The sequence below is a fragment of the Gossypium raimondii genome, chromosome 1, assembly GCF_025698545.1.
Source record: "Gossypium raimondii isolate GPD5lz chromosome 1, ASM2569854v1, whole genome shotgun sequence".
Lineage (NCBI taxonomy): Eukaryota > Viridiplantae > Streptophyta > Magnoliopsida > Malvales > Malvaceae > Gossypium > Gossypium raimondii.
This window is the reverse complement of record NC_068565.1, coordinates 10,762,635-10,790,570: the sequence shown is the minus strand read 5'-3', so window position 1 is coordinate 10,790,570 and position 27,936 is coordinate 10,762,635. Positions and strand designations below refer to the sequence as shown.

Here is a 27,936-nt window from a genome sequence, read left to right as displayed (position 1 = left end):
TTTTATTGAGGTGTGATTGGATCACCTAAAAAATAGCTTTGGTCTACGAGTTTTAGAAAAATGGATCCGGGAGTCGGTTACGTATGAGGAAGGATTAGCACCCTCATTACGCCCAAAAATTGGTACCTAGTTAATTAATTACTGTCTTAATGTCGAAAATTTAAAAAAACGTAATCCTTAGCAAAACTTAAAAACGTTACGTATTAAGACCCTTATCATTTCAGAGAAAGAAAATACCACACCCAATACGTTAGGGCACGACATTCTAATTTTCCCAAAAATGAATTAGGGCAAAATACTAGTGCAATAAAAAATGTAAAAGAATATCCATTTATTCAAGATTTAAGAAATCGCGCCCAATACGTTAGGGCACAATTCCTTTAAAATCCCAAACTCGAATATTTCCTTTATTATTTTTAGAAAAATCTTCATTTCGAGAAATCAATCGTCACATCCAATACGTTAGGACACAACGTCTTTGAATTCCTAATAATGAGTTCTTATTTTTGATTAAAGAGAAATGCTCGATTGTTAGATTTAACGAAGAAAATCGAAACCCAATACGTTAGGGCTCAATTTCATTGAAAATCCTAAATACAAGCATTATCTCAATTTTGAAAATTTTAAAATCGAGTAAAAAATGTAATGTTATATTGAATGCGTGTATAAATGTCGCAATAACAAATAACAATAATAAATCGACAATTATATAGAAATAAGATAGACAAATAAATAAACAAAATTTAAAAAATAATGACATGCAAAGTATCAAATAAATGAGCAAAATAAAAAAATATGAAAACATAAATCAACAAACATATAAAAAATAAAGAAAAGAAAGTACATAATATATACATTGAAATTATGAAAAAATATATAAAAATATATTTATATATATATATAATACATTCATGAGAATAAAGAAAAATATACATATAGAAATTATAAAATATGGATAGAAAGTATAATACATATATACGTACATATATATAAGTTAATAAATATATAGATCATAAAGATAATGATTATATATATATATATAGAAATTATAAAATATGTATAGAAAGTATAATATATATGTACATATATATAAGGTAATAAATATATAAATTATAAAATAATAATTACATATATAAACTTAAAAAAAAGGAAAAAAAGAAAATATTTTGAAATTAATTAATTCTAAAAAATGACTAATTTTAAAATGTGATAAAAAAAGTTAGGGCAAATTCGCAAATAATTGAAGTCTCAAGGACCATATTAAACGCGCAAAGAATGCAGAGGGGCTGGAAAGGAAATTGTCCATTCTCCTTTAAACGACGCCGTTCAAATTAGACCAAGTTGAAATAAAAATAAATAAAAGGGTAAATTAAAAAAAAAGCTTAATTACAAAAACATTAAAATGAGGAGGGGCTAAATAAAAATAAATAAATAAAATTCGCAGTGGTATCACCTTCTCCCTTTTTTAAAATCGTAAATAAGTAAAAAAATAATCGAAAGAAAAAAATAGTAAGCCACCTTTAAAAAAAATGTCAATCGTTCTCTTTTTTATTCCTCCTCATTTTACAATGAATGGAGAAGCCTCTATTTATAGTTGAGCCTCCCCAAATCCAACGGTATAGATCAATTACATCAACGGCTGAGACTAAAGGGTATCTACAAATTAAATCTCTGAGATTACAAAATCATATCTTCTAAGATTACGTATCATATCTAAGATTGCATATATCATATCTAAGATTGCATATATCATATCTAAGATTACATATCATATCTAAGATTACATATCCTCGAAGATTATGTTTCCATATGTGAGCCCGGGCTAAAATTGGGTATTACAGCTGCCCCTCTTTGCTCGTTGTCGTGTAACAGGAACGGAGCAAAGACTTTAGAAATGACCAATTTTTGCCCGGTCACACTAGACCTTGGTGCTCTTCTTCTTCAAGCAGCCATATCCATCTTACTGCATCTTCAGAGGTATAAGAATTGGTGTCTCGATCCACTCCACCGTAACGTCGGAGAGATAGGATTGGTGACTCGTAACTTTTAATCTGCTTAACTTCTTCAGTCTGCTTCACAGCAACTTCAGGGAGATAGGATTATTAGCTTTAATCTGCTCCACTGAAACTTCAGGGAGATAAGATTTGCCATCTTCTGTCCACTTTACTACCAATATAAGAAGACATGATCTGCTATATTCGATCTACTTCACGCCAATACATGAAGATAAGATCTGCTTTCTTCGATCTACTTTGCCACCAGTATATGAAGACAAGATCTGCTTTCTTCGATCTATTTCGCCACCAATATGGGAAGATAAGATCTGCATCTTCGATCCACTTCATACCAATATAGGAAGATAGGATCTGCTATCTTCGATCTACTTCTCGCCAATACATGAAGATAAGATCTGCTTTCTTCGATCTACTTCGCCACCAATATCGGAAGCCAAGATCTGCATCTTCGATCCACTTCCTACCAATATAGGAAGACAAGATCTGCTATCTTCGATCTACTTCACGCCAATACATGAGGACAAGATCTGCTTTCTTCGATATACTTGGCTACCAATATGGGAAGATAAGCTCTACATCTTCGATCCACTTCCTACCAATATAGGAAAATAGGACCTGCTATCTTTGATCTACTTCACGCCAATACATGAAGACAAGATCTGCTTTTTTCGGTCTACTTCGCCACCAATATGGGAAGACAAGATCTGCATCTTCGATCCACTTCCTACCAATATAGGAAGACAGGATCTGCTATCTTCGATCTACTTCACGCCAATACATGAAGACAAGATTTATTTTTTCACTGATCTGTTCTCTGGGGAACATGACCTGTATAATGAATCTAATTATGCCTAATGATTAGGATGGCATAATCAAAATGCATCAAATGCTCCTAACTAGACATGTGCGAATGGTGTTTACATGAATGCAAAATTTTAATTTTCCGAGAATGATCCCGCTTAGGTTGTCATTACTCGAAGTTTATTAAGGCTTTGTAACTGACGTGCTACAATGCCTTCTTGCTTGACTGGCTTTTCTGAAGAAACATTTCGCCAGGTTGCCCCCACTGTAAACCTCAAAGTTTAATCCATCAGGGCGCAAAAATTTATATCATCGTTCTCCCACTGTAATCCAAGGGTATATGGCTTCTTCAATCCTCTCCTATCACAATTCAATGATACATGATCTAAATTTTTCTGGTCTCTTACACCATTCCCAGGGTATCGAACCAAAGGCTTATACGCAAATGAAGGCTCTCTTCTCTGAGGTAACCTCTTCCTATTGTCTGCCAATCATTACTTGCTTGTTTATTTAAGCTCTATCACCGACACGACATCTCGTTATTTTGCTCAATCAAAGCTTTTTGACAACAAAATCCAAAGAGAAAGTCCTTATTTAGACTCTTACTTATCAAATTTCCAACCTTTAAACTTAGTGCGTTCTAAACAATAGTCCTATTTCATGCTCTTGTATTATTTAGAAAAATCTAGAGTAATATGCAAAACTTCTCTTGTGAAAGTTTTATTAGTCCATTAATTATTATTCAAATGTAACATGCTTGCAAAAAGGTCATAACAATGGTTAAGAATAAAGTTAATTCTGAGCATAGCTTGAAAGGAATAAATTATCAATAATAGTAAAGAAGGATAACAAAGAAATTGGTTGGAAATGTGTATTTTGGAAAAGAACGAAGTATTCCAAGAACAACAAAATAAATTGGGTGCCCCAGATATCGCAGCTTGAGCTTCACTGTACAAACTTTCTGAAGACTATTCTGAATTTGACATGTGTTTAGGAGATCTACAGTGCTTTGTCGATGCTTCAAGACGTCGCCTACCCTTTCTTGTTAATTCAAGTATAGCATGATCATCATATGCCCCAATCTAATCAAAATTTGAACTACTCTGATCACCTCATGCCCCATTCTGATCAAATATTTGAGCTGTCCTTTTCGGGTTTTCAAATCAAATCCCTTTTGGTCTCAAGGTGCCATTTGCGGGTTTTCACCTTGGCCTCTCCTTTTTCTTTTCTTTTCTTTTCTTTTTCTTTTTCTTTTTCTTTTTTTATCACTTTCATTTTTTATTTTGATTTTAACTTTTTTTTTGAATCTGAACTCCTAGGATTAGGCAAGTCTTTGTTATCCCTTTTGATCAAAATCAACACTTTTCCAGATAATGCCTTCCCCATATGGTTCTTCCCAGCTTGGGATTAAGTTCTTTTTGTATAGGAAGGATCTTCTTCAATACCAGGTCCCTCTCAAAGAATTCTCCAGGGCGGACCCTTTTTTGTGAGCTCACATCATTTGCTTTTGGCACATTTGACCATGAATAACTTTGAACATTCCTCTTCAATCAGAATTGGGTCAAAAACTCAGAGAGAAAGAATCTTGTCTTCAATAGGCAAAATCGCAATGGGCCCAAGAGAAAGGTATTGCCCGACAGTTTTTTTTTGCGATATGACATTAATCGTGAACAGAGTGCAAACTTTTGATATTATGCTGTCAAATATGATCCTTTTGGCATTCCATTAGCATATAAAGCAGCTTCCACCCATTGACGATCCCAAAGATGAATCGATGATCGTCAGACTCTTTTGGCGATATCGACCAAATGACTTTCAATCCCCACATAAGGAGAAATCAGGTATCCCAATGATTTTTTGTAGGGTAAAATTCGTTTCTCGACTTGTTCACCATCCTTAGCAAGTTCGGAAATAGGCTACAATCTATGTCATCTTCAAAGTTATGAGTTTCCTCTAAACACATATCTCGCTCAAAAGGAGATTCTCAGACTGTAACAGCGTCACTCATGTCATTGATATCTGGGGACTCATAGTAAGTGCAAAATAATATATAAAGGATGTATGAATTTACGAATAAATATTTTTACAATATAATTATGGATGAAATGACAGAGTGATTTAGAAGAAACTTTCCAAAAGAATGAAAGAATAATTATTCACATGAAAAGAATGGAAGAATATTTGCTCAAAATGTAAAGATGTTTTTCATTAAAATAATAACATTCAGACATTAGCCTATTTCACAAAAAGTTCTCATTGCTTCTAGGCTAAAAGCAACAAGTGTTCTGAGTATTACTCTAAATAAGTTCTAAAAACTACAGGGATTTCTTTCGCAGTCCAATTATTTAGAACACCTCCAAGTTGATAAGGGCGAATATCTAACAAGGACCCTTTTCAGTTGTCTTCATGCACGGCAATGATGTGAACGCTTCCTAATCCTTCTTCATACATTGTATTCACCCCATCATCGATGTGATTGGGTAGCAGATTTTCTGCACTGGATGAACCATCAAATTTGACAACGCCTATATTGATGAGTCTTTCAACTAGCTTTTTGAAGGCAATGCAATTCTCTACTGAGTGCCCCATAATTCCAGCATGATAATCACATTACGTGTTTGTATCATATCATTTAGGGTACGGAGGTTGTAGGGGTTTTGAGTAGAAATGTGCAACAATGTACGCATCGAATAAGCTTTGATACAGCTCCTTATACGCCATCGGAATTGGTGTGAACTGGAGCTTCTCAGTACCTGGTTTCCCACCAGATTCGTGCTTTGAAGGGCTCTGATGTCTGGTGGTTTCTGTCTTTGGCCGGCCCATAGTGATTGGTTTTGAGTGGCCCTTATTATATTTGCCTGCATTATCCCATTCATTCCCCTTTTTCCTTGGGGCCTTTATAATATCTAGGTACCCCACCCTCAACTGTTGCATTTCTGCTGGTTTAACAAGAGCAACAGGAAAATTGGATCCTAGGCCTGTCGAGCAATTCACTGGTGTTGATGTACCTGTTTGATAATGTTGGGATCTGACAGCTAAGAATGCCCCTTATGGACGCCCATCTGGCTGGACTTGGACATTTATCGGAGTACCACCTAGAAAATCCCCATTATCAACCCTAATGTGGACCACCGATTTTTCCACCTCTTCTAACTCTCTAGCTAGCAATCGGTTAAACTGGTTCATCATAATTTTCTGTAATTCTAGTACCTGATCTCTTATTTCCTGCTGAAATTTGGTCAGTTGTTCCTGCATCTGTATCTGCATTCGCTCTAATTTTTCCAACCTTTGTTCCATTTCTCTAATCTTTGCTTGGATACCGTAAGGGTGTTGGTAAGTTGGTTGGTTTCCAGATTAACTGAGGAGTGATTTAAATTAATTAGAATCTTTTATTGGACTTTAATGCTATGATATCATGTAATGCAAATGCATGAAATAAATGCATAAAGAAACGTTGATTCTGATTCAATTCCATTTAGAGAACTTTACTAGAAAACAAATATTTTTACATAAAATGAATATTTATACGGCCTTGCCCTCATAGGCGAAGACATTCGATCCTCTTCTTCATTCGAGCGTTTAAGATAAATCTCACGAACTTTTCAAAAAGGACGTCTCTTTTATCTCCTTTTTTGCTCGATTCGGGTCATAATTCGTTCTCACTCATCCTCGTGATGCTCGTTGGCTTCTCTTTAAGAAAGTTTAGTGGCTCTCGAATAATCTTTGTCACCTTGAATCCTTGGGCAACGGAGCCATAGTCGTGTAGTCCTCCACTAAATTATCATCCTTCTCTTATCACTTGTTCTTGGACCATATTTGGACAACCATATTGTCATCCACTTTATCAAGAAACCCATTTTCTTATGACAAGCTCTCTATTTAGCAACTGAACGTGAATCAACACCTCTTTTTTATGATGAAATGAAATGTCATGTCATGCAATCAAAATAAAACACAAAAGGTCAGTAACATATATAAACATAGAAAATAATCAAGAAATAGTAAAACATCTATTCGAATATCTACAAGGGTTTAGTGCGATTCTACCTAAGGTAAGCTCATAAGGCTCATTATATGCGATTTGGTTCTAAAGTAAAGGTACCCGAACCAGCAGATTCCTCAATCCTCACCCATTATAGGCTCATATAGATCGAGTTCGGTTCAGGGGAATACATTTCCCTATGGCTGCACAGAGATGAAAATCTCACGAAGACATAGGTACGGATGTATCTCGGAAGCAATCCGCTACCCTACACGGAGGTAAAAACCTCACGAAGGCATAGCTTCTCACTCCCACTTAAAAGGGTAAAATTGTTCAACTCATGAAATGCATAATGCAAACAATATTTAAACAAGAAGATAATGAATGCAAAAGGATGTTATGAGTTTTTTTTTAAATATTTTCTCGACCTTAAGACAAAAGTTAATTAACTTTGTGGCTCGACTCTCTTAAAAAAAATTCCCCAGCGGAGTCGCCAAGCTGTCGAAACTATTGTTTTGAAAACAAAAAATTTAGTCGTTAACTTTAAAAAACAAAATAAATGGGAGTCGCCATCAATCTTTTATTGAGGTGTGATTGGATCACCTAAAAAATAACTTTGGTCTACGAGTTTTAGAAAAATGGATCCGGGAGTCGGTTACGTATGAGGAAGGATTAGCACCCTCATTACGCCCAAAAATTGGTACCTAGTTAATTAATTACTGTCTTAATGTCGAAAATCTAAAAAAACGTAATCCTTAGCAAAACTTAAAAACGTTACGTATTAAGACCCTTATCATTTCAGAGAAAGAAAATACCACACCCAATACGTTAGGGCACAACATTCTAATTTTCCCCAAAAATGAATTAGGGCAAAATACTAGTGCAATAAAAAAATGTAAAAGAATATCCATTTATTCAAGATTTAAGAAATCGCGACCCAATACGTTAGGGCACAATTCCTTTAAAATCCCAAACTCGGAATATTTCCTTTATTATATTTTAGAAAAAATCTTCATTTCGAGAAATCAATGCGTCACATCCAATACGTTAGGACACAACGTGTTGAATTCCCAATAATGAGTTCTTATTTTTTGATTAAAGAGAAATGCTCGATTATTAGATTTAACGAAGAAAATCGAAACCCAATACGTTAGGGCTCAATTTCCTTGAAAATCCTAAATATAAGCATTATCTCAATTTTGAAAATTTTAAAATCGAGTAAAAAATGTAATGTTATATTGAATGCGTGTATAAATGTCGCAATAACAAATAACAATAATAAATACGACAATTATATAGAAATAAGATAGACAAATAAATAAACAAAATTTAAAAAATAATGACATGCAAAGTATCAAATAAATGAGCAAAATAAAAAAATATGAAAACATAAATCAACAAACATATAAAAAATAAAGAAAAGAAAATACATAATATATACATTGAAATTATGAAAAAATTATATAAAAATATATTTACATATATAATACATTCATGAGAATAAAGAAAAATATACATATAGAAATTATAAAATATGGATAGAAAATATAATACATATATACGTACATATATATATATATAAGTTAATAAATATATAGATCATAAAGATAATAATTATATATATATAGAAATTATAAAATATGTATAGAAAGTATAATATATATATACGTACATATATATAAGGTAATAAATATATAAATCATAAAAATAATAATTACATATATAAACTTAAAAAAAAGGAAAAAAGAAAATATTTTGACATTAATTAATTCTAAAAAATGACTAATTTTAAAATGTGATAAAAAAGTTAGGGCAAATTCGCAAATAATTGAAGTCTCAAGGACCATATTGAACGCGCAAAGAATGCAGAGCGGCTGGAAAGGAAATTGTCCATTCTCCTCTAAACGACGCCGTTCAAATTAGACCAAGTTGAAATAAAAATAAATAAAAGGGTAAATTAAAAAAATAAAAAAAACTTAATTACAAAAGCATTAAAAGGCGGATGGGCTAAATAAAAATAAATAAATAAAATTCGCAGTGGTATCACATTCTCCCTTTTTTAAAATCGTAAATAAGTAAAAAAATAATCGAAAGAAAAAAATAGTAAGCAACCTTTAAAAAAAACTGCCAATCGTTCTCTTTTTTATTCCTCCTCCCTCTTCCCTCCTCCCTCCTCCTTTTACAATGAAGGGAGAGGCCTCTATTTATAGTTGAGCCTCCCCAAATCCAACGGTACAGATCAATTACATCAACGGCTGAGACTAAAGGGTATCTACAAATTAAATCTCTAAGATTACAAAATCATATCTTCTAAGATTACATATATCATATCTAAGATTGCATATATCATATTTAAGATTACATATCCTCGAAGATTATGTTTCCATATGTGAGCCCGGGCTAAAATTGGGTATTACAATTTTCATTTAAAACTATGTCACATTATATTTTATGTGTCATTTAATGTTTAAATTAACGATTTCATAATAAAAGATCCAATTGATATAACATTAATAATTTAAGTATATAATTAAAATGTTTTAAAATTTGGGAGAAATTTAAAACATGCAATAATGGCAGAGTTTAATGGGGTAAGTTAGTAATATATGCCAATTTTGGAAGATAATGGAGAAATAGATCGATTTTTTTGTATATTTAAAGCAATATGCCAATTTTATATAAATAAAATAATAAATATATAATTATAAAATAAAAATATTTTATATATATTATTATGTTAAAAGTATTTTTAATTAATAACTTATTTATTTATATATAAATTAATAAATATGTAATTATATAATAAAATTATATATTTTTATATTTATCATTGTGTTAAATATATTTTATTTTAAACTAATTTATTTGATATATTTGTATTTATATATATTTTATATATTTAATTATTAAACAAAACACATTTTATAGAACGTGTTTTCAGAGACATTAAGATAAAACAGTTCTTGTAGAACACATTTTTCATTTATCTCTCCAAAATCATTTTCGTGAATTAAAAAAAAACCTAAATCCTTAATTATTTTTTAAAAAATGTCATTTTCTTCAAATTTACTCGAGTTTCATTACGGAAAATCCCAAAATTTTACCTAGGAAATTAAGAGAAAAAAAGAATAGACTAAAACGACATCATTTAGCTTTTTACGGCCGGTAACTTAAAAGCTTAAACCCCAAGGGGCAAGGACCCAGTGGCCCGATAACTCAAAACCGAATCTCCTTTGTCCGCTGCCCTTCTAAAATCCCACCCGCCGTCGTCGCTGCTGCCACCGCCATGCTCTCATGAACACCACAAGACACTGGCCCAAGAGGGCCTTTATCCTCTCACGTGCGCTATCACGTGCCTTTTCCGACACCCCTTCCCCGACGTTCCCTCTGAAGCACGTGACACGATCCAACTTCGACTCGGCCCTCGTTGAACTCCGTTCGCACGTTCGAGCTGCCGATTTCGTGGCCATCGACATGGAAATGACGGGGGTAACTAGCGCGCCCTGGAGGGAATCTTTCGAGTTTGATCGGTTTGATATTCGGTATCTCAAAGTCAAAGATTCCGCTGAGAAATTCGCTGTTCTTCAGTTCGGCGTTTGCCCTTTTCGTTGGGACTCACTTAAGCAGTCGTTCATTGCTCACCCGTTAGTTTTATCTTCCTCTTCATTTGAATAAACATTTTATATTTGTAAAGAATGTTACCCGCGTGAAATTTTCTCCTTTTTTTTTTCTTATATATTTATTTGTTATACTTTATTGCTGATGCTATTTCATGGTGAAAAATGAAAATAAGGGTCTTTGTTGTTCGTTTGAGAGGGGAAAAAAGGTTTTTGATGGTTGAATTTAGCTTAGTTTGAATTGTTTTAGTGTTTGATTGATGATAATTAAGAGAAGGGAAAAAAAGGGCAATTTGAGCCATTTTTAGAGAAATTATTTATGGCAATTGGCGAAGTTAACAAAGAGAATGGACTGTGGTTTAAATTCACTGTAATTGCTATGAGTAGAGGAAGTATGATAATTGTATTGCTTCCCTTTAATTTGAACATTTTAATCTTTGAATGATGTTTCTTGTAAAGGCATTGAACTGTCTAATATCCTTGGCAGGCACAATTTCTTTGTATTTCCTCGTCAAGAAATTCCACTTGATAGGACCTCTTATGAATTCCTTTGCCAAACGACATCAATGGATTTTTTGGCTAAATATCAGTTTGATTTCAACGCTTGCATACATGAAGGTACTTTATCTTTCATATCTCAATTCTTCATTGTTGCCTTTATTGCTTGAGTTACAGTTTCTGAAACCGTGTTTTCTGTCTTACTTTGAGAATTTGCATCTCAGGTATATCTTACTTGTCCAGAGGACAAGAAGATGAGGCTCGTAAAAGATTAATATCACCTAAAGGAGATCAGTTAACGCATCTGTCTCATAATTTAAGAGAAACTATGGACTTACCGTTGGTCCGAGTGGCTGATGTTCTCTTCACGGAAAGAATGAAGAAAAGATTGGGTGAATGGCGTGATGATTTATTACAGAATAGGGTAGGAGGGCCTCAAGAAGAAAAGGTTCCTGATGACTTAAATCAACAATTTCGGACAGTTTTCTTCAAGATGCGTCCTGCTCTGAGTTTGGATGGATTCACTTCTCACCAACTTAGTCTGATCCGAATGGTATATGCTGTTACATCTCTCTCGAATTTTATTTGATCTCCTATGTTTAGCCTCTTCATTGTGACTTTCATTTGGAAAGATTTTTGAAGACCATTTTATTCTTGTATCATCAATATAGTGTTGATAAGAATTGTCTTTTCGTATTTTTTTTTTTAAATCTTTACTGAGGACGTAAGATTATGTCCGGGGAACTGAAACCCTGCAGGTCACAAGGAAGCATTTCAAAGATCTTACTTATGTTTGTTTTAACGGTGAAAGTACTTCAGAAGAGTTAGTAGTTTATACAGACTCAGAGAGTGATAAAGCGAGACTTATGGTAAGACACAATACTTCTGTGAGGAAGATCTGTCTGTTTGTTCCATATTTAGATGATCAGCATTCAACTGTTTTTAATACAACACTGTTTATATGTTCATGTCAGAAATTTTTTAAAGCATAACTGTAGACGCTTTTCTGTTTGTTTTCTTCCCAAGGTAGAATGGTTCCGTATTTGGCTGGGAAATGCTTTCTAAACATTTAGTATCATGAGTGGAGTAAACGAAAAAAAAAGAAGAGAGAGAGTTTCAATGCATTGATGTTGGTATGATGGGTAAATTATGCACAAACCTGACAGTGCTGGAATTATATACTGGGGCTATGTAAATGGAAGTATGAATCTGACAGCTGCATTTGGTGTGGTGTCTTTTGCATGTTGTGATGACTCTTCTCCTCTGCCTGGTTCTATGTAGGAGGAGGTGAAGAATGATCATCAGAGAAGCGCAGAAATGAAGATCAATGCTGCAGTAGGGTTTCGTTATGTGATTGATCTCCTTTCTTCAGAAAATAAGTTGATTGTTGGTCACAATTGCATCCTGGGTATGAATATCAGTCACAAGTTAGATGAAGATGTCATATTAGTCAGATAGATTATTGAAGTGTTTTTCTTTTATGATACAGATATTGCTCACGTACACAGCAAATTCCTAGCTCCTCTTCCTTCAACAGCTGAAGAATTTGTCTCCTGCGTGAACAAATACTTCCCAAGTATCATTGACACCAAAATACTTTTGAATGCTGACTACACATTACAACGAAAGATGAAGAGATCTAGCACATCATTATCCTCAGCATTTTCATTATTATGCCCAGAGATAGCTCACGGGTTTACACGTAATGTTCTGTCTTATGAGCCATGTGTTAAGGTTGAGGTCCACGTGGATGAAATGAGGTTTGCCTTTGCTTCCCAAACTCTCTAAAGTAAATTGGTTAAAAAGCCCTTGATTTATTTTATCATAGTAGCTTAAAACTTTCCTTTCTTCCTTCCCTTTTTTCTTCCCCCTCAAGTTCTGTCTAGTTTTGCAATCTGAATTGTATAGCTTAATATTAGCTCACTTTTTCATATTTACGAGATCTAATTACTCTGTATCACCCCCCTAAGGCAAATTATCTAAACATGGACACTTTGTAATGGCTGTTAGCATTAATAACAAATCATTAATGCTACTCTTGCTGCCTCCCCAAGTTGAGTAGCAACTTGGCCAAGTTGAGTAGCAACTTGGATGTCCTTCTAGGCTTTCACACTAAAACATAGCCTTAATTTGCAGGTCTTCTAATTGGAACTCTGGAGCCAAGCATGAAGCTGGTTATGATGCTTTTATGACAGGCTGTGTGTTTGCCCAGGCTTGCAGTCATCTAGGCATCGACTTTCAGCTTCATTCTCCTTCTGAAAATCTGACCCAAAATGAAAAGCTGCAGAAGCACATGAACCTTCTATATCTGAGTTGGATTAATGGTGACATTATTGATCTGAGGACTGGTAACCGGTCTGCAGAGTTGTCAGGCTCTAATATGATCAGAAAGCCATATCGAAAGATTTTATTTAAGAACATCGTTTTACTCTGGGGATTCCCTTCGAAACTGAAACCAAGTATGATAAGAGATTGCATCTGCAAAACCCTTGGTCCTAGCTCTGTTATTTCTACATACTGTATAGATCAAACCGCAGTGTTTGTTCAGTTCAGCAAGGCAGAGTTGGCATCAGACTTTTTGAATTTGAAGGACACTCTAGAGCAAAGTAACGATGCAATTTCCCATTTGCATCCTCTTTCACAACTTCTGGAAGGTGGAAATACCCATGCTGCTAGTTATGAAACTTATAAAGAGATCTGTGCATCACCTATCTCAAAAGTGTTATTTGCAGATCAAGCAGAGGCTGTTGGCATTAAATGGAAGACCGAATTGTTACCATCTGATAAAGAAGAGAGCCATGACAATACTCGTTCCCATCTAGAAAGTGCAATGGATAGTCCACAGGCTGTTCAAAAATCCAAGACAAGGAACACCGAGGATGTAGTAAATGATTCATCGAACAAACGGTTTTGTGACGATATCATTGATTCATTTCTTAAAGTCGAAAAGATCAGAAGAACCACTAACTTGTAACTCAAGCTTAAAGCTTAATGGCAGTTTTGAGCTTTTTTTCCACACTTTATTGCGAATCTGTATGACATTTAGAGTTCTTATACAAATACTAGGATTACTGAGTTGGAAATGAGGATCACATTTTGATGGCAACTTTTAGGCCATCTTCTGTACATTAACAGTTTGCCTTTGATATAAATTAAAATGCTGATTCAATTTTTTGTCACTGATTCTGATTCATTGTTCCTTTGTTTTCTAGCTTGATCAACCTTTCTGGATGAATAAACTTACCAGAAGGGATTGCAACAAAAGTATATACATTGTAAGTACTCAATTTTTTGTCACTGGATTCTGATTCATTGTTCCCATGTTTTCTAGCTTGATCAACCTTTCTAGATCAATAAACTTACCAGAAGGGATTGCTACAAATGGAAGTATATACATTGTAAGTATTCAAGCAACAGAAAGCACAAATGAAACCAATTATGAAACCAAGAATCACCTAGCAAAAGCTCTTATGTTAAATAAGATGCTAACATCAGCAAATACATAATGAAAAGGAACATGCCTCCAAGGGCAGTCAAGGACATTTCTCTTCATTTTTCTCATCTTATTAGATGAACATGATAGATCAGAGCAAGTTTATCTCAAAACTTAGAAATATATTTTCAGGTTACAGCAGAGACCACATAGTTCAATACAGTACTTTTGAACTCAGACTAATGAACTCCTAGTCTCAAAATAAGGAAACTAAATTGAAGTAATACTATAATGTAGGGTCTTAAAACAATAAAATAATTTTGCATATTAGAAAATGAAATCTAACTCTAAGTCAGCTTTGAATCCCTGCTCACCCTCAAGCAGTTGTTTTGCTTTCTTCATCATCTGAGACAAGGTCTTCAACAGTTAAGCTACAAGAGAAAGTGAGACTTGGTTTCATCTTTGGCACAGGTATAGGATCTGCCTCATTGTTAAGTATCTGAAGGACTCTCCTAATTGAAGGCCTCTCAGCACTATCAGGGTGTGCACAGCTCAAACCTACAAGCAGCAGTTTCCTCATATCTTGCTCCTTGAAAGCCCCATTTAGCCATTTATCAGCAGCTTCAATGATCTTTCCCTGACCATACAATCCCCACACCCAATCAACCAAATTCACCATTTTCTGGCTGTTTACTTCTCTCTCAATTGGCCTCCTACCACAAGCCACTTCAAGAATAACGACACCATAGCTGAAAACATCGGTTTTCTCAGTCGCTTTCCCATATTGAAGATACTCAGGAGCAAGGTAGCCCATGGTTCCTGCAGTAAGTGTTGAAACTGGGCTCTTGTCATGATCCATCAACCTTGCCAATCCAAAATCACCAAGTCTTGGATTAAAGTTGCCATCAAGCATTATATTACTTGTCTTAATGTCTCTGTGAATGACTTGTTGTTCACATTCTTGGTGCAGGTATGCTAAGACAGAGGCCAATCCAATAGCAATATTTTGCCTATGGGACCATGTCAACAATATCCCATTCTCAGGTTCTGGATGAAGCAGCTTATCAAGGCTTCCATTAGGCATAAAATCATAAACAAGTAGCAATTCACCTTTCTCAGCACACCAACCTTGTAGCTGAACCAAATTCTTATGCCTCAAACCAGCTATAATGGACAGTTCAGCAAGGAATTCAGTTTTCCCTTCATGGGAGTGTTTCGATCTTTTCACCGCTCCGATAGCCCCCGAAGAAAAGAAAACGGCCTTATAAACATTTCCAAATGCACCACGTCCTATGATCCTACTTGAGTGAAACCCTCTTGTGGCTGCATACAACTCTTTGTAACTAAACTCCCTTGGTCCAGTCAAAATCTCTGCTTTCAAACACTTTTCTACTTTCATACCCTTCCATTTCTTCACAGAAACATAACCAAAAACCGCAAGAACCACAAAAAAGAAAGCTGGACCAGCAATACCAAGTCCTAAACCAAACCTCTTATGGTGTTTTTTGGTAGAATTTGAAACAGGAATGCCTGTTATTGCTGATACTGAACTATCAGATACATTATGAGGATGTGATCTTGATCTCACAGGCAGGAAACCAAAAGTCCTGAAACTCCAATTGTAAATCAAATGAACTTCAGTACTCCCTTCTGTTGAAGCTGAAAAACCAACAAACATATCATCTTTAAGGTAGTGAGACAAATCAATCTCCAGAGATAACAATGGGGTTGGAGGCTTTACAGTTGAATAACTCAAGAAAACATTCAAAACCCTCAAATCATTCTTGTAATCAATCCAAGTAGTAATCAAATTCCCACTCTTTAAATCAATGTTTTGCAACAATGCATCAGCTGTGATGATTGAATCGAGCTCGTTGATATCCAAACCGACATGATTCCCATTGGGATCATTGAACTCGGTATCAAGCTTAGAATCAAATTCAACGGCTAAAAACCTGGTCTTGGTCGGTTGTGAAGAGTTGACAAGACCGAGATACCCACCGGGACTGCCGAGAGTTAGGTTATCAGATGAAAGAAAAAAGGTTAAGCCATCACCAAAAGAGGTTGGGTTGAGATTGCTGATGGAAAAAGAGAAACTTGTTGAGAAAGAAGCGGTGATATTGGATTCTTGATCAAAGAAACGAATTGGGTTTTCATAGATAAGGCTGCCCGAGCTTGAAGAAGGAACACCAATCTCCCTGGTGAGGCCTATGAGGCCGCCATTTTTAAGATGGGAATCGCCGAGAAGGGTGAGGTTCCTGACAGTGAAGAAAGAGAAATCAAAGGAGGTGTTTTCAGCTGAGGTGAAGAGAAGAAACAAGGAAACAAGAAGGATCCTTGGCAATGGCAGCATTGTTTTGATTCTTGGGCCGGAAAAGGAACAGTCGAACAAGCAGCTCTTGAATTGTTTACAAAAGACAATGCATGAGAAAGAAAGACGGAAACGTGGTTTAAACGGTTAGAAAATAGGCGCCTGTGGAGCTTTAAAGAGAGACACTATGACGGTCTTTTTTTTTTATATATAATATTTAGTTTAAAATAATCGTGTATTATTGTATAACGGTGTAGTTTTATCATAGATTTGACAGAGTAGAGAAATGAAAAAGAGATTTCCTTTTTTTTTTTTTGGAATGGGGTTTTGAAAAGTGACCGTTTTTAAGGTGATTGGGCGGCGTATATGTCGGACTGGTGAATTCTGACAGCCATGTGACTGAATTCCCTTTCTTTCTTTAAAGCCGAGCAAGTTCACATTTGACCCAATAATGATGAATAGACCCAACTCCTATATATATATATATTTGGTGATAATATAGACCAACCCCTATAATATAATTGATGGGGTTTGAATAGAATAGATAACAATTCAAATATATATCATTTTATTTTGTTTCAAGATATACAAGTGGAAAAGTAAAAAGAAAAGTGCATAAATTTATAAAATGGAAAGTGAGTGGAAAAGGATTTGAATATAAAGTTTTAAACCTTTGGGTGAAATCAGATTCCGAAGGGATATATACTTTTGTTTATAAAGTTAGATTTTCTTAATGCAACTCAAACGGCAACATAGAAAGTGGATCAGAATTGGTGTCAGCTTGGAAAAGAGAGGAGGCCGTGCCAACTAAGCCGACAAAACAATGAAATCCGATATTATTTTGGAAATCAATAATATGATGACAAAAAGACATGTGATGTGAGCATTGGGTCCAATTCCAAACCTTAACCCAAATCCAAATCCACGTCATTGAGCCGTTACACGAATAGAAAATTTTGAAGGTTGCGATGCTCCAACATCATCACATCACATCACATCACATGTTCACTCTGCCTAAAAAATAAAAACCATTATCAGTGGTATAAGAACCGAGATATTACACCAATGGATTTCAAAGTACAGCCAAATAAACAATTTCAACATTCTTCTCCCACCTTTAGTGCTTATAAAGGTCCAAGAACTCTTCATTTTGGGCCTATCTAGGCTTCAAATTGTAAGACATTGCTATCATCGCAACTACTTCCATGGAGCTCAGTTTATTCACTGTTTTGTATCATTAAACAGTGAGGGATTGGATTAGACGAACAGTCATTAGCATATTGGCGACTTGGAATTTTGCCAGGTCTAAAACAGTTAGCATAACTGATGCTGGCACAACTACAATTTACATCATTTGCCACATTGTTCTTTTAGTTTTTAAAATCTCCTGCTTGTTACTCTTCCAAGAATTCTCTCTACTCGCTCTGCCACAGAAAAAGAAGCAACAATTTCATTAGAGCGGAGGGTTTTAGGAATAAACATTATTTAAAACATTTTTTATAAAGTGCTAGTTGCCTTAAAAATGGCAGTGAAACTGAAGAGACGGTGTACCTTTCTATTCTCAGAAGAGCTGTCATTGAGTCGGCTGAAGATACTACGGTTTTCAAAACTGTACCATTCTATCTAACTCACTCGATATTGCTGGAGCTTTCTTGGCAAGAGAACTATTTAAGAGAACGACTGTTAGTCCAATTCACCGACATGGTACAAGATTTATGGTTTTTATGATAATCACCTTCAGAAATGCTACAAAAGCTTCCTGGGGGGAATATTACTTCTGGATCTAACCGTTGCTGGGAAGCGACAACAAGAGCCACACGATTTTTACTGCAAAAATCACCAAGAGTCAAACATCATCATCATCATTATGGAATGGTGCATGTGTTCCACGCCAGATTTTAGGATGACCAAACTAAGTCACATACCTGGCCCATGATGGAACAAATTTGTTGTTCGGTTCATCATCGTCTTCATCTTCATCGTCAGAAACTTTGTATGGCGAAATATCATATGATTGTTCCTGGCTTGTATCTGCAATCAGGCTATTGTTCCCTCTTCCTCTATCCATGGTGCTCATTACCTGAGAAAGATTCTGTCTCCACATTATGCTTGAATAAAAATAAATATATTAACAGCCATTCAATTAGTAAAAGAAACATCCAAGAGATGGTTTAGGTTAAGCTGGTATTAATATAGCAAGTAATCCAAGAGATGATTCCATCAGTCTGCTGCAAAATAACCTATACACTTGTATAAGAAAATCTCATTGCAGACGTTGCTTTCTCTTTTGCGTTTTTACATGGTGAAAACATATGTTATACCTTCTCAATACAAGCGGAGAGAATACTTTTAGCATTTTCTCCATCATAAGACAACATGCTCCAATCCAGATGGTTTAGCAATAAAGAGACCTAACATTTAGTTGAATATAGCAGTAATACCGCTAAAAAGAACTTTACCTTTGTATTATTATCTTCAATAGCTGTGCATGCCTTTACAGAAGTTGAAGCAACAGCTGTGCTAAATTCCATCTCTGACTTTTTTCCTTCATTCCCGCCTGCTATTTCTTTTTGCACTTTCTTATATTTTGCTGCTTCATCACTAGGACCCTTCGTTGTTTGTGCTCTCCCAACCTAAAACAGAGATCCAAAGTTAATGCCATTCTACAGAAAGGAAAACTTAAAATACAATATCTCCTTTACAAAATAAGGGAGTTTACCAGGGCTTGGCGCTTTTCTTCATTCTCATCCTTCTTTGAACGCAACTTCTCTTCAGGAGCACGCTGCTGCCTCCGTGTTTCATCCATATGTTTTCTCTTTCTCTCTTTCGCCAACCTTTCTTCTTCTTCCCTCTGTCTTTTCTTAGCAGCCATATCAGCCTCTTTTTTCTTCCGTTCTTCTTCTTTCTTTTTCTTCTCAAGCTCCAACTGCCTCAAATTTTCTTGCTCCAACCTTGCTCGTTCAAGTTTTAAGGCCTCCTTCTTCATCTTTCGATCGTTCTCTTTCTTTTCAGCAAGTTTTTTTGCAGCTTCAGCAGCCTCTAGAGCCTTCACTTTAACATCCCTCTTCCCTAAAAGAATTACAGAAAATTTAAAGCATCTGCATGATATATATGTAGTAGTTTTCATAAAATTCTGTGAAGAAATGAGACAAAAAGAACAGCTGCAGAAGACGTAAGAAGACGATTACCAGTGGTAACGGAAGCTGCTTGTTTTTGCTGAATAATTGGAATGAACGAAGTGACGTTAGAAACTATATTATTGACCTTTAACTCCTTCTGTGAGAAACTTGGCCCACCTTTTCTCAGGCTGGTTTTCTCAGATAATTGTGGTTTACTGAACCTATTACGAAGTGATTCACTTGCCCTTTTGGTACCATTAGCCCCTGGCAGCAGACTCCGGTTCTGTTTCAACTTACTTGTGTCTCTCCTCTTGCTGGCATTGTGTTTTCCAACCTTCTGCTTGATCCCGTTCTCAGTCCTAGAGAAGCTGTAGGTTGTGTTCACAGAGTCTAGACTATCTCTAACAGTAAATTGTTCGCTTTCAGAAACTGCTGCAGGAACATTTGGACATTCCTTAATCTCAGCAAGTGCTTCCCTTTTTCCAGAACAAGCCTCAACTTCGAAAGCTGCATCTTCCTCAAATGTATCAACTGCCTCATCCATGTTCTCGTTTTCTTCACTAATGCAGGGCAGGTCAGGATTTAAGCTACCTCGCTTCTCTGAACTGCCAGAGTTCAATGTGATTTTATCCCAGAGTTTACCAATAGGAGAAAGATATGGTTTCTTCCCATCTCCAGTAACTCGAGAACTAGAAAACGGCAAGCAATCTGAAAAGGATCCTCCAAGAAAAGCATGGTTGATATCCTCACCAAAGCAACTGGTGCTTACTTTAAGTTGACCTTTCAAAGCATCATTGTTGAGAAGGGTGCTGTTCAGGTTCATGCATTCTAGAAGTCCATTAGGAACAGACTGGTAAAGGTCAGTTGTTCGCTGCCATCTATATGTGGTTGGAAGTTGGGATAATGGGGTATGGACGCAAGCAGACTTGCAAAGCTGCTCCAGGAGGCCAGCACATTCGATTGTAGTCTTTGGAAGGTCCAGACTGTGAAAGCTAATTCCTTCGCCATCAATGAATACTTGTTCACTATCTGTCTGAATAATGAACCCCTCAACTTCTGGTCTGCTTTGTTCAGACATTGTCAAGTCTGTAGGTTGTCGACATGGAGAACTAACACCATCTTCTCCAAGTTGAGATTTACTTTCTTGCTTGCTCCTTCCGTCACAAGTAAAATGTTCAATATTGCCAAATTCTGATTTATAGCCAACATTCAATAGTACTTTGTTCTCATCTGCAGTGCATTTCCTTGTTGAACTAAACATTGTGCTGGAAGGATCTACTGCTCTTGTTCCCTCCACTGAGTGATCTTCAATACTTTCAAGGGTCTCTTGTGGCAAACTTGAGATAGAAGTCGCATCAATTTTTTTATGCATAAAGTTGGATGGGGGGCTTTCATTTCCACCCTTCTCTTTCCAATTACATTTCCCCTGGCAAGCACAAAAATAAGGCATTCGCTTAGCAAGTGTTCGAATTACATGTAGCAAACCTGTGCGATTTATGAATAACCTGTTCCAGATATGTAAGTACGCTATTTATGAAATCAAGCAGTGAAGGACCAGTGAACAATGCACAAAAATTGTAATAGTAACGGAGTCCAAAATAATATGTAAGCAAAAAGCAAGACAAAGAGAATTGAGAATTAAGATCAATTAGAAGGGACACAAAGAGGAAAGCCAGCCATCAATGACAAACATCTAATGCGATGAAGACAGCAAGCCAAAGCATAATTACAATCTATGACTCGGTGTTGTGTGCAAATCCTTTGTCACCTAAAGTTTCTTAAATGTGCCAATTCAAGAGGTAGTATTATCATTGAAATAAAACAATTAAGTTTCATCACAAAGATAAAAGTTGGTGAAAGTGCAAACATTTTATAGGAGGAAGAAATTAGAAGACATCAGTATGAATTTGGAGGTCCTAGATACTAAAAATAATTAAGAACTAAAACTACAGGAATATTAGCATACCGCATTCTGATCTTCTTCATCAGCTAGAAACGTATCAGCATTTAATAGCATAATATCTTCCCCCTGTTATATATGAAAAGTCATGAGATTTAGGATAAACATAAGATTATCTTGTACAAGTCAAATTTCTTGATAAAACCCGGTTTCTAAACTAAAGCACTTTACCTTCGAGCTTGATGACAAAGACAGGGAATTACTTTGTTGACCTTCAATCTTCCTCCGCTTATAAGACCATGAACCTTCCATGTCGGTGCCAAAGTGTCTACCTGGCTGTATGGATTGAGTTGCAACCTTGTTTTCACTTGATTTTGCATGTTTGCGATCTAGAACGGAATCAATGTCATCAGCAATACATCTTCCCATTGAATCTGCATCTTGGTATTGAGCCAGACTTGGCTCCATTTTCTGCTTCAGAGAATGACCCGTAGTTTCTTCAAGTAGTGCAGCACAAGGATGCTCACTAGCATCACTGGAAGTTGCAGATACTTTTCTTAGCAGGGCAGGGCTACAAACTCTAGTGAAATCAGTATCTGCCAAAATTGCAGGACAACCACATAAATCAGTATTCAGATTACTTGCTTTTTGGGTTGACATCACAGAATTTTCTTCTTCAAGCTTCCCATAGTCCTTAAAGAGATATTCCATCCCTGTATCAACATTTAAACTAGATCCTGCTGCATCCTTTAGTGAGTTTCCAAACAAATTTTCATTAGAAACTTTAAAGGTAGTTGAAAGATCTTCCATTAAAGGTTTTTGTTCAGAGATTTCATTGCTTTCAGGCAGAATACTTCTTACAGCATCCGTAGAAGCCTCAGGTGTTTCTCTTACTAAGGACACAACAGTTAAATTAGAAGTTCTGCCCAGTCCAGATGTCTTGTTCAAATCTGTTTCAGACTCTTTCTCTTTTTCTCTAATAGCTTCTTGGTTCAACAGCTTTTCCTGGGATGAGTTGTATTTTTCTTGGTAAAGATCAGAAGTTACTTCATCCAGCTTATCTGCACAAGGTAGTCGTGTAAGAAACCTTTTCTCCAATGAGTTGATCACTTCTTCACGCTCTGATATAAGACTAGAAGCCTCATTCAAGGTGCTCTCTCCCAAATCATCAAAATCAAGTTGCTTGGGTAACACCATCATAGCAGACTCAGAGTGTGGGCTCGTTCTTTCCAAGTCAACTCTGTCGTGCATATTCAATGTTTTTGCAAGAAGAGGATCGTTAACACCATTCAAGTTAGATGCAGAACTAGCTGAATGTGCCTCAACTAATTCATCAGAATCTGCTTCAGTGTCGGCAACAATTGTGTCACATTGATTCAATTCAGCAAGACCACTGTCATTGGCACAAGGAAGGGGATTAACTTGAGTACCAGAAAGATCCTTAAATTCAATTCCTTTGGACCTGCCTGATGACTTTGCGTATGGCGGCTTATTGGAAGCTTTTGATGTGGACTGTTTAACTGCAGACTCCAGAGCATTAGAATCAACATGTTTAAACATATTTGCACTACGGTTAGCTCTTGATCTGGTACTACCATCATTATATTGGTCTACAACAGTACTCAACTTTGTATGGTTGTCACTTGCTTTGGCCTTTATTCCACAACTTTCATCAGTGATATCACAAGGCTTAATCAACTCCTTAAGATCATGAGTAAGGCAGGCCACCTGCATTGATTTGCAAATGCCATCATCAGTGCTGCTGTCAGGATTGCTATCCAACTTTAAATGTTTATTCTCGCAGTTTTGCTGTTGGCTATGACTTCTGGATCTTTTCAATCTTCCTTGACAAACATTCTTTTCGCTACTTTGGGGATCATTTGCTTCCTTGGAACCACAACTTCCAGCCGAGATAGCAGAAGGCTTTACTGATTCCAGTAATTCATCAACAACATTGTGCTGACCATCACACTTTGCAACATCAGAAATTTTGCCAGCACATGAAAACCCATTGAGAGACTTGGGAGGTTGGGCAGAATGTCTAACTCTTTTGATGCTAACAGAGTGAATGCTTTTGCCTCTTTCCTTGCCCTGGCATTGACCTCTTTCTTCCTTTTCTACTATACAAGTTACAACATCAACTGGTTTGACAAATTGCAATAACTTATCAGCAGCATCATGCTGTAGTCCTGATTTGTTAATGGATTCTGTAAGCACAGTACCATCCTGCTTTGCAACAGAAAAACTCTTGCCTGCACCTGGTGGACTATAATCAGATTTTGGATGTTGAACAGAACTTCTTGACCTTGTGAGTCTACCAGAGTAGATATCTTCACCCCTTGCCTTACTTTGGAGTTGACCTTCTTCTTCAGTTTTCACTCCTAAACTTACAGCATGAACAGGTCCCACAAATTTTGATTCCAATAACTCTTGAAAAACACCAAGCTGTTGTCTTGATTCACTGATGGAGTCTGTGAGTACCACACCATCCTGCTTAGCAACAGAAGAAGTGTTTCCTGCACCTGAAAGCCCATTTATAGACTTTGAAGGTTGAGCTGAACCTCTTGATCTTGTGACTCGACCAGAGTAAACCTTTTCAGTCCTTTCCTTGCTCCTGCATTCCACTCTTTCTCCTTTTTCCACCTCACTACTGACAACATTATCCTGCTTTGCAACAAAGGAGTCGTTGCCTGTACCTGAAGGCCCACTCTCAGACATGGAAGGATGGATTGAACTTCGTGATCTAGTTACTCTACCTGAATAAACATTTTCACTCCTTTCCTTGCTCCTGCATTGCCCTCTCTCTACCTTTTCCACCTCATGAGTCACAACAATATCACTAGATCTAATCAATTCCAACTTATCCACAACATCTGACTGTAAAGAAGCAACCTCGGACCCTTTGTTTTGATTATTGGAAGAATTACCCTTCTTCTCACAGCTTTCATTGTTTTTACATGCTTTTGCACCGTTTCGATGCTCCAAAGCCCGTTGCCTAGACTTAGATCTCTGGATTCTTGCCAGTGATGAACAATGATCAGGACAAACATCTGACATCATTCCATCTCTACAATCTTGAGGAGGAGAAGTAACACTAGGGTCCAGCTCATCAACTTTACCAGGAAGGCACTGATCTAAGCCTTCATTTGAAGCATCAATTCGGGAGCATAAAATATGGGGTAACTGAACGTTATCAGTTGTAACAACTGGCTGTTGATAGAGAGAACAGTAAGGAATTGAAGCCTGTGACTGTGGAAGTAGGAGTCCTGAGATAAGATCTTCTTTATTCAACTCTGCAATTAAAAAGCAGACACTACCTTGTTTAAAAATCCATTAAATTAGCTGTTTACGGATCATAGTCACAATTAAGAACACTTGTGATATTTAGTTACAAAATTGAAATGCAATCAAGAATTCAAAAGGAAAGGGCTTTTCTATCTTTCAAGAGGCAAATTTTCAATGGTTAATTCAAGTTTATGTACTTGAAAGCAGGAAAAAAAAAACTTTTTCTCTTAAAAGAAGTTCAATACTTTGAAACATTCCTGCAAACATTTTCTAGTAAAAAAAGAAATAAGCATTACAAACAAAATTATTAATGTAATTAAAAGGTAAACTCATGACATACTGATAACGCAGTATTTAGTGGAATTTTGCTCCTAATAGAAATTTAAAAAGGAATATTAAGAAAAAATAAAGACGCCATTGTTAAAGAGCACTTCACATCGATTATGCGTAATAAGACTACATTTAAGAAAAAAACGGAAAGAACCAGAAAAAGAAGAAGAAATTCGACGATTCCAACGGAGAAAAGTGAAATGTTCCAATTAATTAGGAAACTGAGACAATATTATTTTAGATAATTTTGAAATGAAGTAAAGAAAAAGGAAAAATGAGAAACATAAAGCTGAAGAAAAAATAGATTACTGGAAGTAGAAGAGGAGAGGAGCCAAGGAGGTGGAACAAAGCCATCGATGAGACACTTGGAGGCGAGTTGATGATCGAAGAAAAGGATTTGCTGCTTCACGTGGTCGATTATTCGATTCTTCCTCTCAAAGATCTGAACCAACACTTTCTCAATCGTCGACATTTCTCTTCTTCTTCTTCTTCAATAGCAACGAGTTTCAGTTTCCATTTACGGCGAACAAAATTAAAGAAAAAGAAAATGGAATTTTTGAATTGACTATGACAGATCGAGAGAGATACAGACCAAGGGATGATGGATCCAAAGAAGGAAAGAAAGGAAGAGGAGATAAAGCGCGGTTCTAGAATTTGAAATTCAGAGGGTGAATCTGATAATTTCTTGACTGTTCGATGGCAAAATAGGTATTTAGCTATAACCGAACGACGTCGGTTGAGGGTAATCCACGTCAAGCAGACTACGTGATCATCAAAGTATATATCCTGCATATACCTCAACTAAACTATCACTAATTTTAAAATTTATTCCTTCAAACAAGTTTAACACAAGACAAAAATAATAAATACACTAACAATATTAAATTGAAAATATAGTAAAAAATGAAATATTCATGATAAAAACTAAATTAAAATCTTACATGTCGCTTGTACAAGCCTATTTTTGTCCGGGCCCATACCAGAAAATAAACCAAATTACTAACAGCCCATTTACAAAATTTTGACCCAATTACAAGCCCAAAATCCCCATGGCCCAATCAAATTAACCCAGGCCCAATACAATTACAAGCCCAAAACCCATTTTCAAAAAAACAAAGAAACAGAAAAACCTTAGCACCTAGGGCCTTCTGACTCTTCCGACCCTTGACCTACGAACCGCCACTGCCGCGCGTCTGTCACCGCCACTGTCCCATCACCGGCGCATGTCAATGACCTACAGAAGAAATATCAACACGCAAACAGCAAAAATAATAGGAAAAATAGAAAACAAATCGGCTATAAAAAGCCGAATTTTCCTTCTGTATTGGTTTCTTCTCTTTTTACAATAGTTAATGAAAGCAGATCAAGCAAAACTAAAAAGGTTGATTCCAAAGTTCTTTTTTCTGCTCTTGCTCTTTTATTTCTATCTTCTATTGTTTATTATATTTTTTTTCTTTCTATTCTTCTAAACCAAAAACAAAACGAAAGAGAAATGAAAAAGGACATTTACCTATCCCGAAAGCCTGTCGCCGAAGACTATTTTCGGCGTTGGAATCGACTGGTAAGGGTACAAAAGCCCCCTCCTTTTTCATCTTTCCAGGACTAAAAGGGCAGATCTTTAGGTGGGGATCGAGAGCGGGGTTAAAAACCCCTCCTTTTCTCGCTCCGACCACTGCCAGTGATGGAGCCGTGGCCTCAGCACAGCCGTTCACCGGCCGGGACAGTGGTCGGTTTCTGGGTTCATTAAAAGGGGGGAAAGAACTTTGCTTTGTTTTTTTGAGTTTAAACAGAAAATGAAATAAAAAAAATTTTGTTGGTTTAAATAACATTGCAAAACGGCGCCGTTTAAACCCCCATAACCAGCGCGCAATCCGACCCGCTTCAGGGGGATCCGCGTGTTTTCATGAATGGGCTATTTGCGCGCAAGGCCCCTCCTCTTTTGAGCTGTAGTGCAATCGAGTCTTTGTGGTTTTTATATTTTGGCCGTGTAATTTTCTGATATTTTCATTTCAGTCCGCGCTGAAACGCTGCGCATTTGGGGTTGGAAATATTTTCCGATTAGTCTCTCATGCCTTCAACGCGTTCTATATCAGTCCCGGGCTACTCCCTTTTTAATTTATTTGTAATTTAGACTCCAAAGTTCTGTTTTAAGTTTAAATTAGTCTTTTGTGTTTGTTTGTTATACTTTCGCTATTAAATTAATTTATTTCAATAATGTTACCATTATTTTTACTATTATTGTTTTTATATATTGTTATTATCATTAGCATGCCTATTATTATACCTTTGTAATTTTAGATTTAATCACATACATTTTTTATATACTTTATAATTCTAACATACATATATATTTTTATAATTTTATTCATTAATATTGTTTCATTTGGTGTTCATTTATTTCTTTATTTACGTGCTCATTATTACTACTACTTATTTAAGTGCTTTAATTGTTATTTATTTACTCTTATTTGTGTATACATTGTTGATTTCTTTTTATTATATATTTACCATCTTATTTATTTATCTTTCCTTATTTGCTTGTATTATTTTATTTGCATTATCATTAATATTACTTTACATTCATTTTTTTACTCGGATTCGTCAAAAAAAAGGAAAATTTCAAAATAAAAATAATACTCGATATT

General features: G+C 35.9%; 3 protein-coding genes and 1 long non-coding RNA gene across 6 annotated transcripts; 1 reads left to right on the top strand and 3 right to left on the bottom strand.

Moving 5' to 3' along the window:
* Nucleotides 1-9,990: 9,990 nt before the first annotated feature.
* On the top strand, nucleotides 9,991-14,092 carry LOC105781864 (poly(A)-specific ribonuclease PARN). Of its 2 annotated transcripts, XM_012606392.2 has the most exons (7): nucleotides 9,991-10,442; nucleotides 10,903-11,033; nucleotides 11,138-11,466; nucleotides 11,672-11,782; nucleotides 12,195-12,321; nucleotides 12,403-12,673; nucleotides 13,050-14,092. In XM_012606392.2, the coding sequence occupies exons 1-7, from the start codon at nucleotides 10,093-10,095 to the stop codon at nucleotides 13,885-13,887; spliced, it is 2,157 nt and encodes a 718-aa protein (XP_012461846.2). In that variant the 5' UTR covers nucleotides 9,991-10,092; the 3' UTR covers nucleotides 13,888-14,092. The 2 variants fall into 2 exon arrangements, with proteins under 2 accessions (XP_012461846.2, XP_012461853.2); XM_012606399.2 differs by lacking the exon at nucleotides 11,672-11,782.
* A 295-nt stretch (nucleotides 14,093-14,387) lies between these two features.
* Nucleotides 14,388-17,171, bottom strand: LOC105781879 (probable L-type lectin-domain containing receptor kinase S.7). The gene has a single exon (XM_012606409.2). It carries the CDS (start codon nucleotides 16,697-16,699, stop codon nucleotides 14,723-14,725), a length of 1,977 nt encoding a protein of 658 aa, XP_012461863.2. The 5' UTR covers nucleotides 16,700-17,171; the 3' UTR covers nucleotides 14,388-14,722.
* A 294-nt stretch (nucleotides 17,172-17,465) lies between these two features.
* LOC105781832 (uncharacterized) lies at nucleotides 17,466-26,022 on the bottom strand. Of its 2 annotated transcripts, XM_052631658.1 has the most exons (11): nucleotides 25,601-26,022; nucleotides 21,908-24,969; nucleotides 21,743-21,805; nucleotides 19,846-21,202; nucleotides 19,377-19,726; nucleotides 19,117-19,290; nucleotides 18,583-18,737; nucleotides 18,393-18,484; nucleotides 18,209-18,321; nucleotides 17,773-18,081; nucleotides 17,466-17,671 (listed from the first exon to the last, which is right to left on the bottom strand). In XM_052631658.1, the coding sequence occupies exons 1-9, from the start codon at nucleotides 25,761-25,763 to the stop codon at nucleotides 18,281-18,283; spliced, it is 5,457 nt and encodes a 1,818-aa protein (XP_052487618.1). In that variant the 5' UTR covers nucleotides 25,764-26,022; the 3' UTR covers nucleotides 17,466-17,671; nucleotides 17,773-18,081; nucleotides 18,209-18,280. The 2 variants fall into 2 exon arrangements, with proteins under 2 accessions (XP_052487618.1, XP_012461821.2); XM_012606367.2 differs by having other exon boundaries at nucleotides 17,466-18,081.
* Nucleotides 26,023-26,185: 163 nt separating this feature from the next.
* Nucleotides 26,186-27,072, bottom strand: LOC128039285 (uncharacterized). The gene is made up of 2 exons (XR_008193801.1): nucleotides 26,802-27,072; nucleotides 26,186-26,525 (listed from the first exon to the last, which is right to left on the bottom strand). It is a non-coding gene; the product is annotated as an uncharacterized LOC128039285 (long non-coding RNA).
* Nucleotides 27,073-27,936: the final 864 nt, after the last annotated feature.

What these genes read in the sequence shown, in the direction of transcription:
- LOC105781864 (XM_012606392.2), top strand. Translation starts at nt 10,093, where the DNA reads ATGAACACCACAAGACACTGGCCCAAGAGGGCCTTTATCCTCTCACGT. An exon ending in CAACGCTTGCATACATGAAG is followed by an intron (nt 11,034 to 11,137) that starts GTACTTTATCTT and finishes TTTGCATCTCAG; the next exon opens with GTATATCTTACTTGTCCAGA. An exon ending in GTGATAAAGCGAGACTTATG is followed by an intron (nt 11,783 to 12,194) that starts GTAAGACACAAT and finishes GGTTCTATGTAG; the next exon opens with GAGGAGGTGAAGAATGATCA.
- LOC105781832 (XM_012606367.2), bottom strand. Translation starts at nt 25,763, where the DNA reads ATGTCGACGATTGAGAAAGTGTTGGTTCAGATCTTTGAGAGGAAGAAT. An exon ending in CTTTGTCATCAAGCTCGAAG is followed by an intron (nt 21,806 to 21,907) that starts GTAAAGTGCTTT and finishes CATATATAACAG; the next exon opens with GGGGAAGATATTATGCTATT. An exon ending in ATGAAGAAGATCAGAATGCG is followed by an intron (nt 21,203 to 21,742) that starts GTATGCTAATAT and finishes TGTGCTTGCCAG; the next exon opens with GGGAAATGTAATTGGAAAGA.
- LOC105781879 (XM_012606409.2), bottom strand. Translation starts at nt 16,699, where the DNA reads ATGCTGCCATTGCCAAGGATCCTTCTTGTTTCCTTGTTTCTTCTCTTC.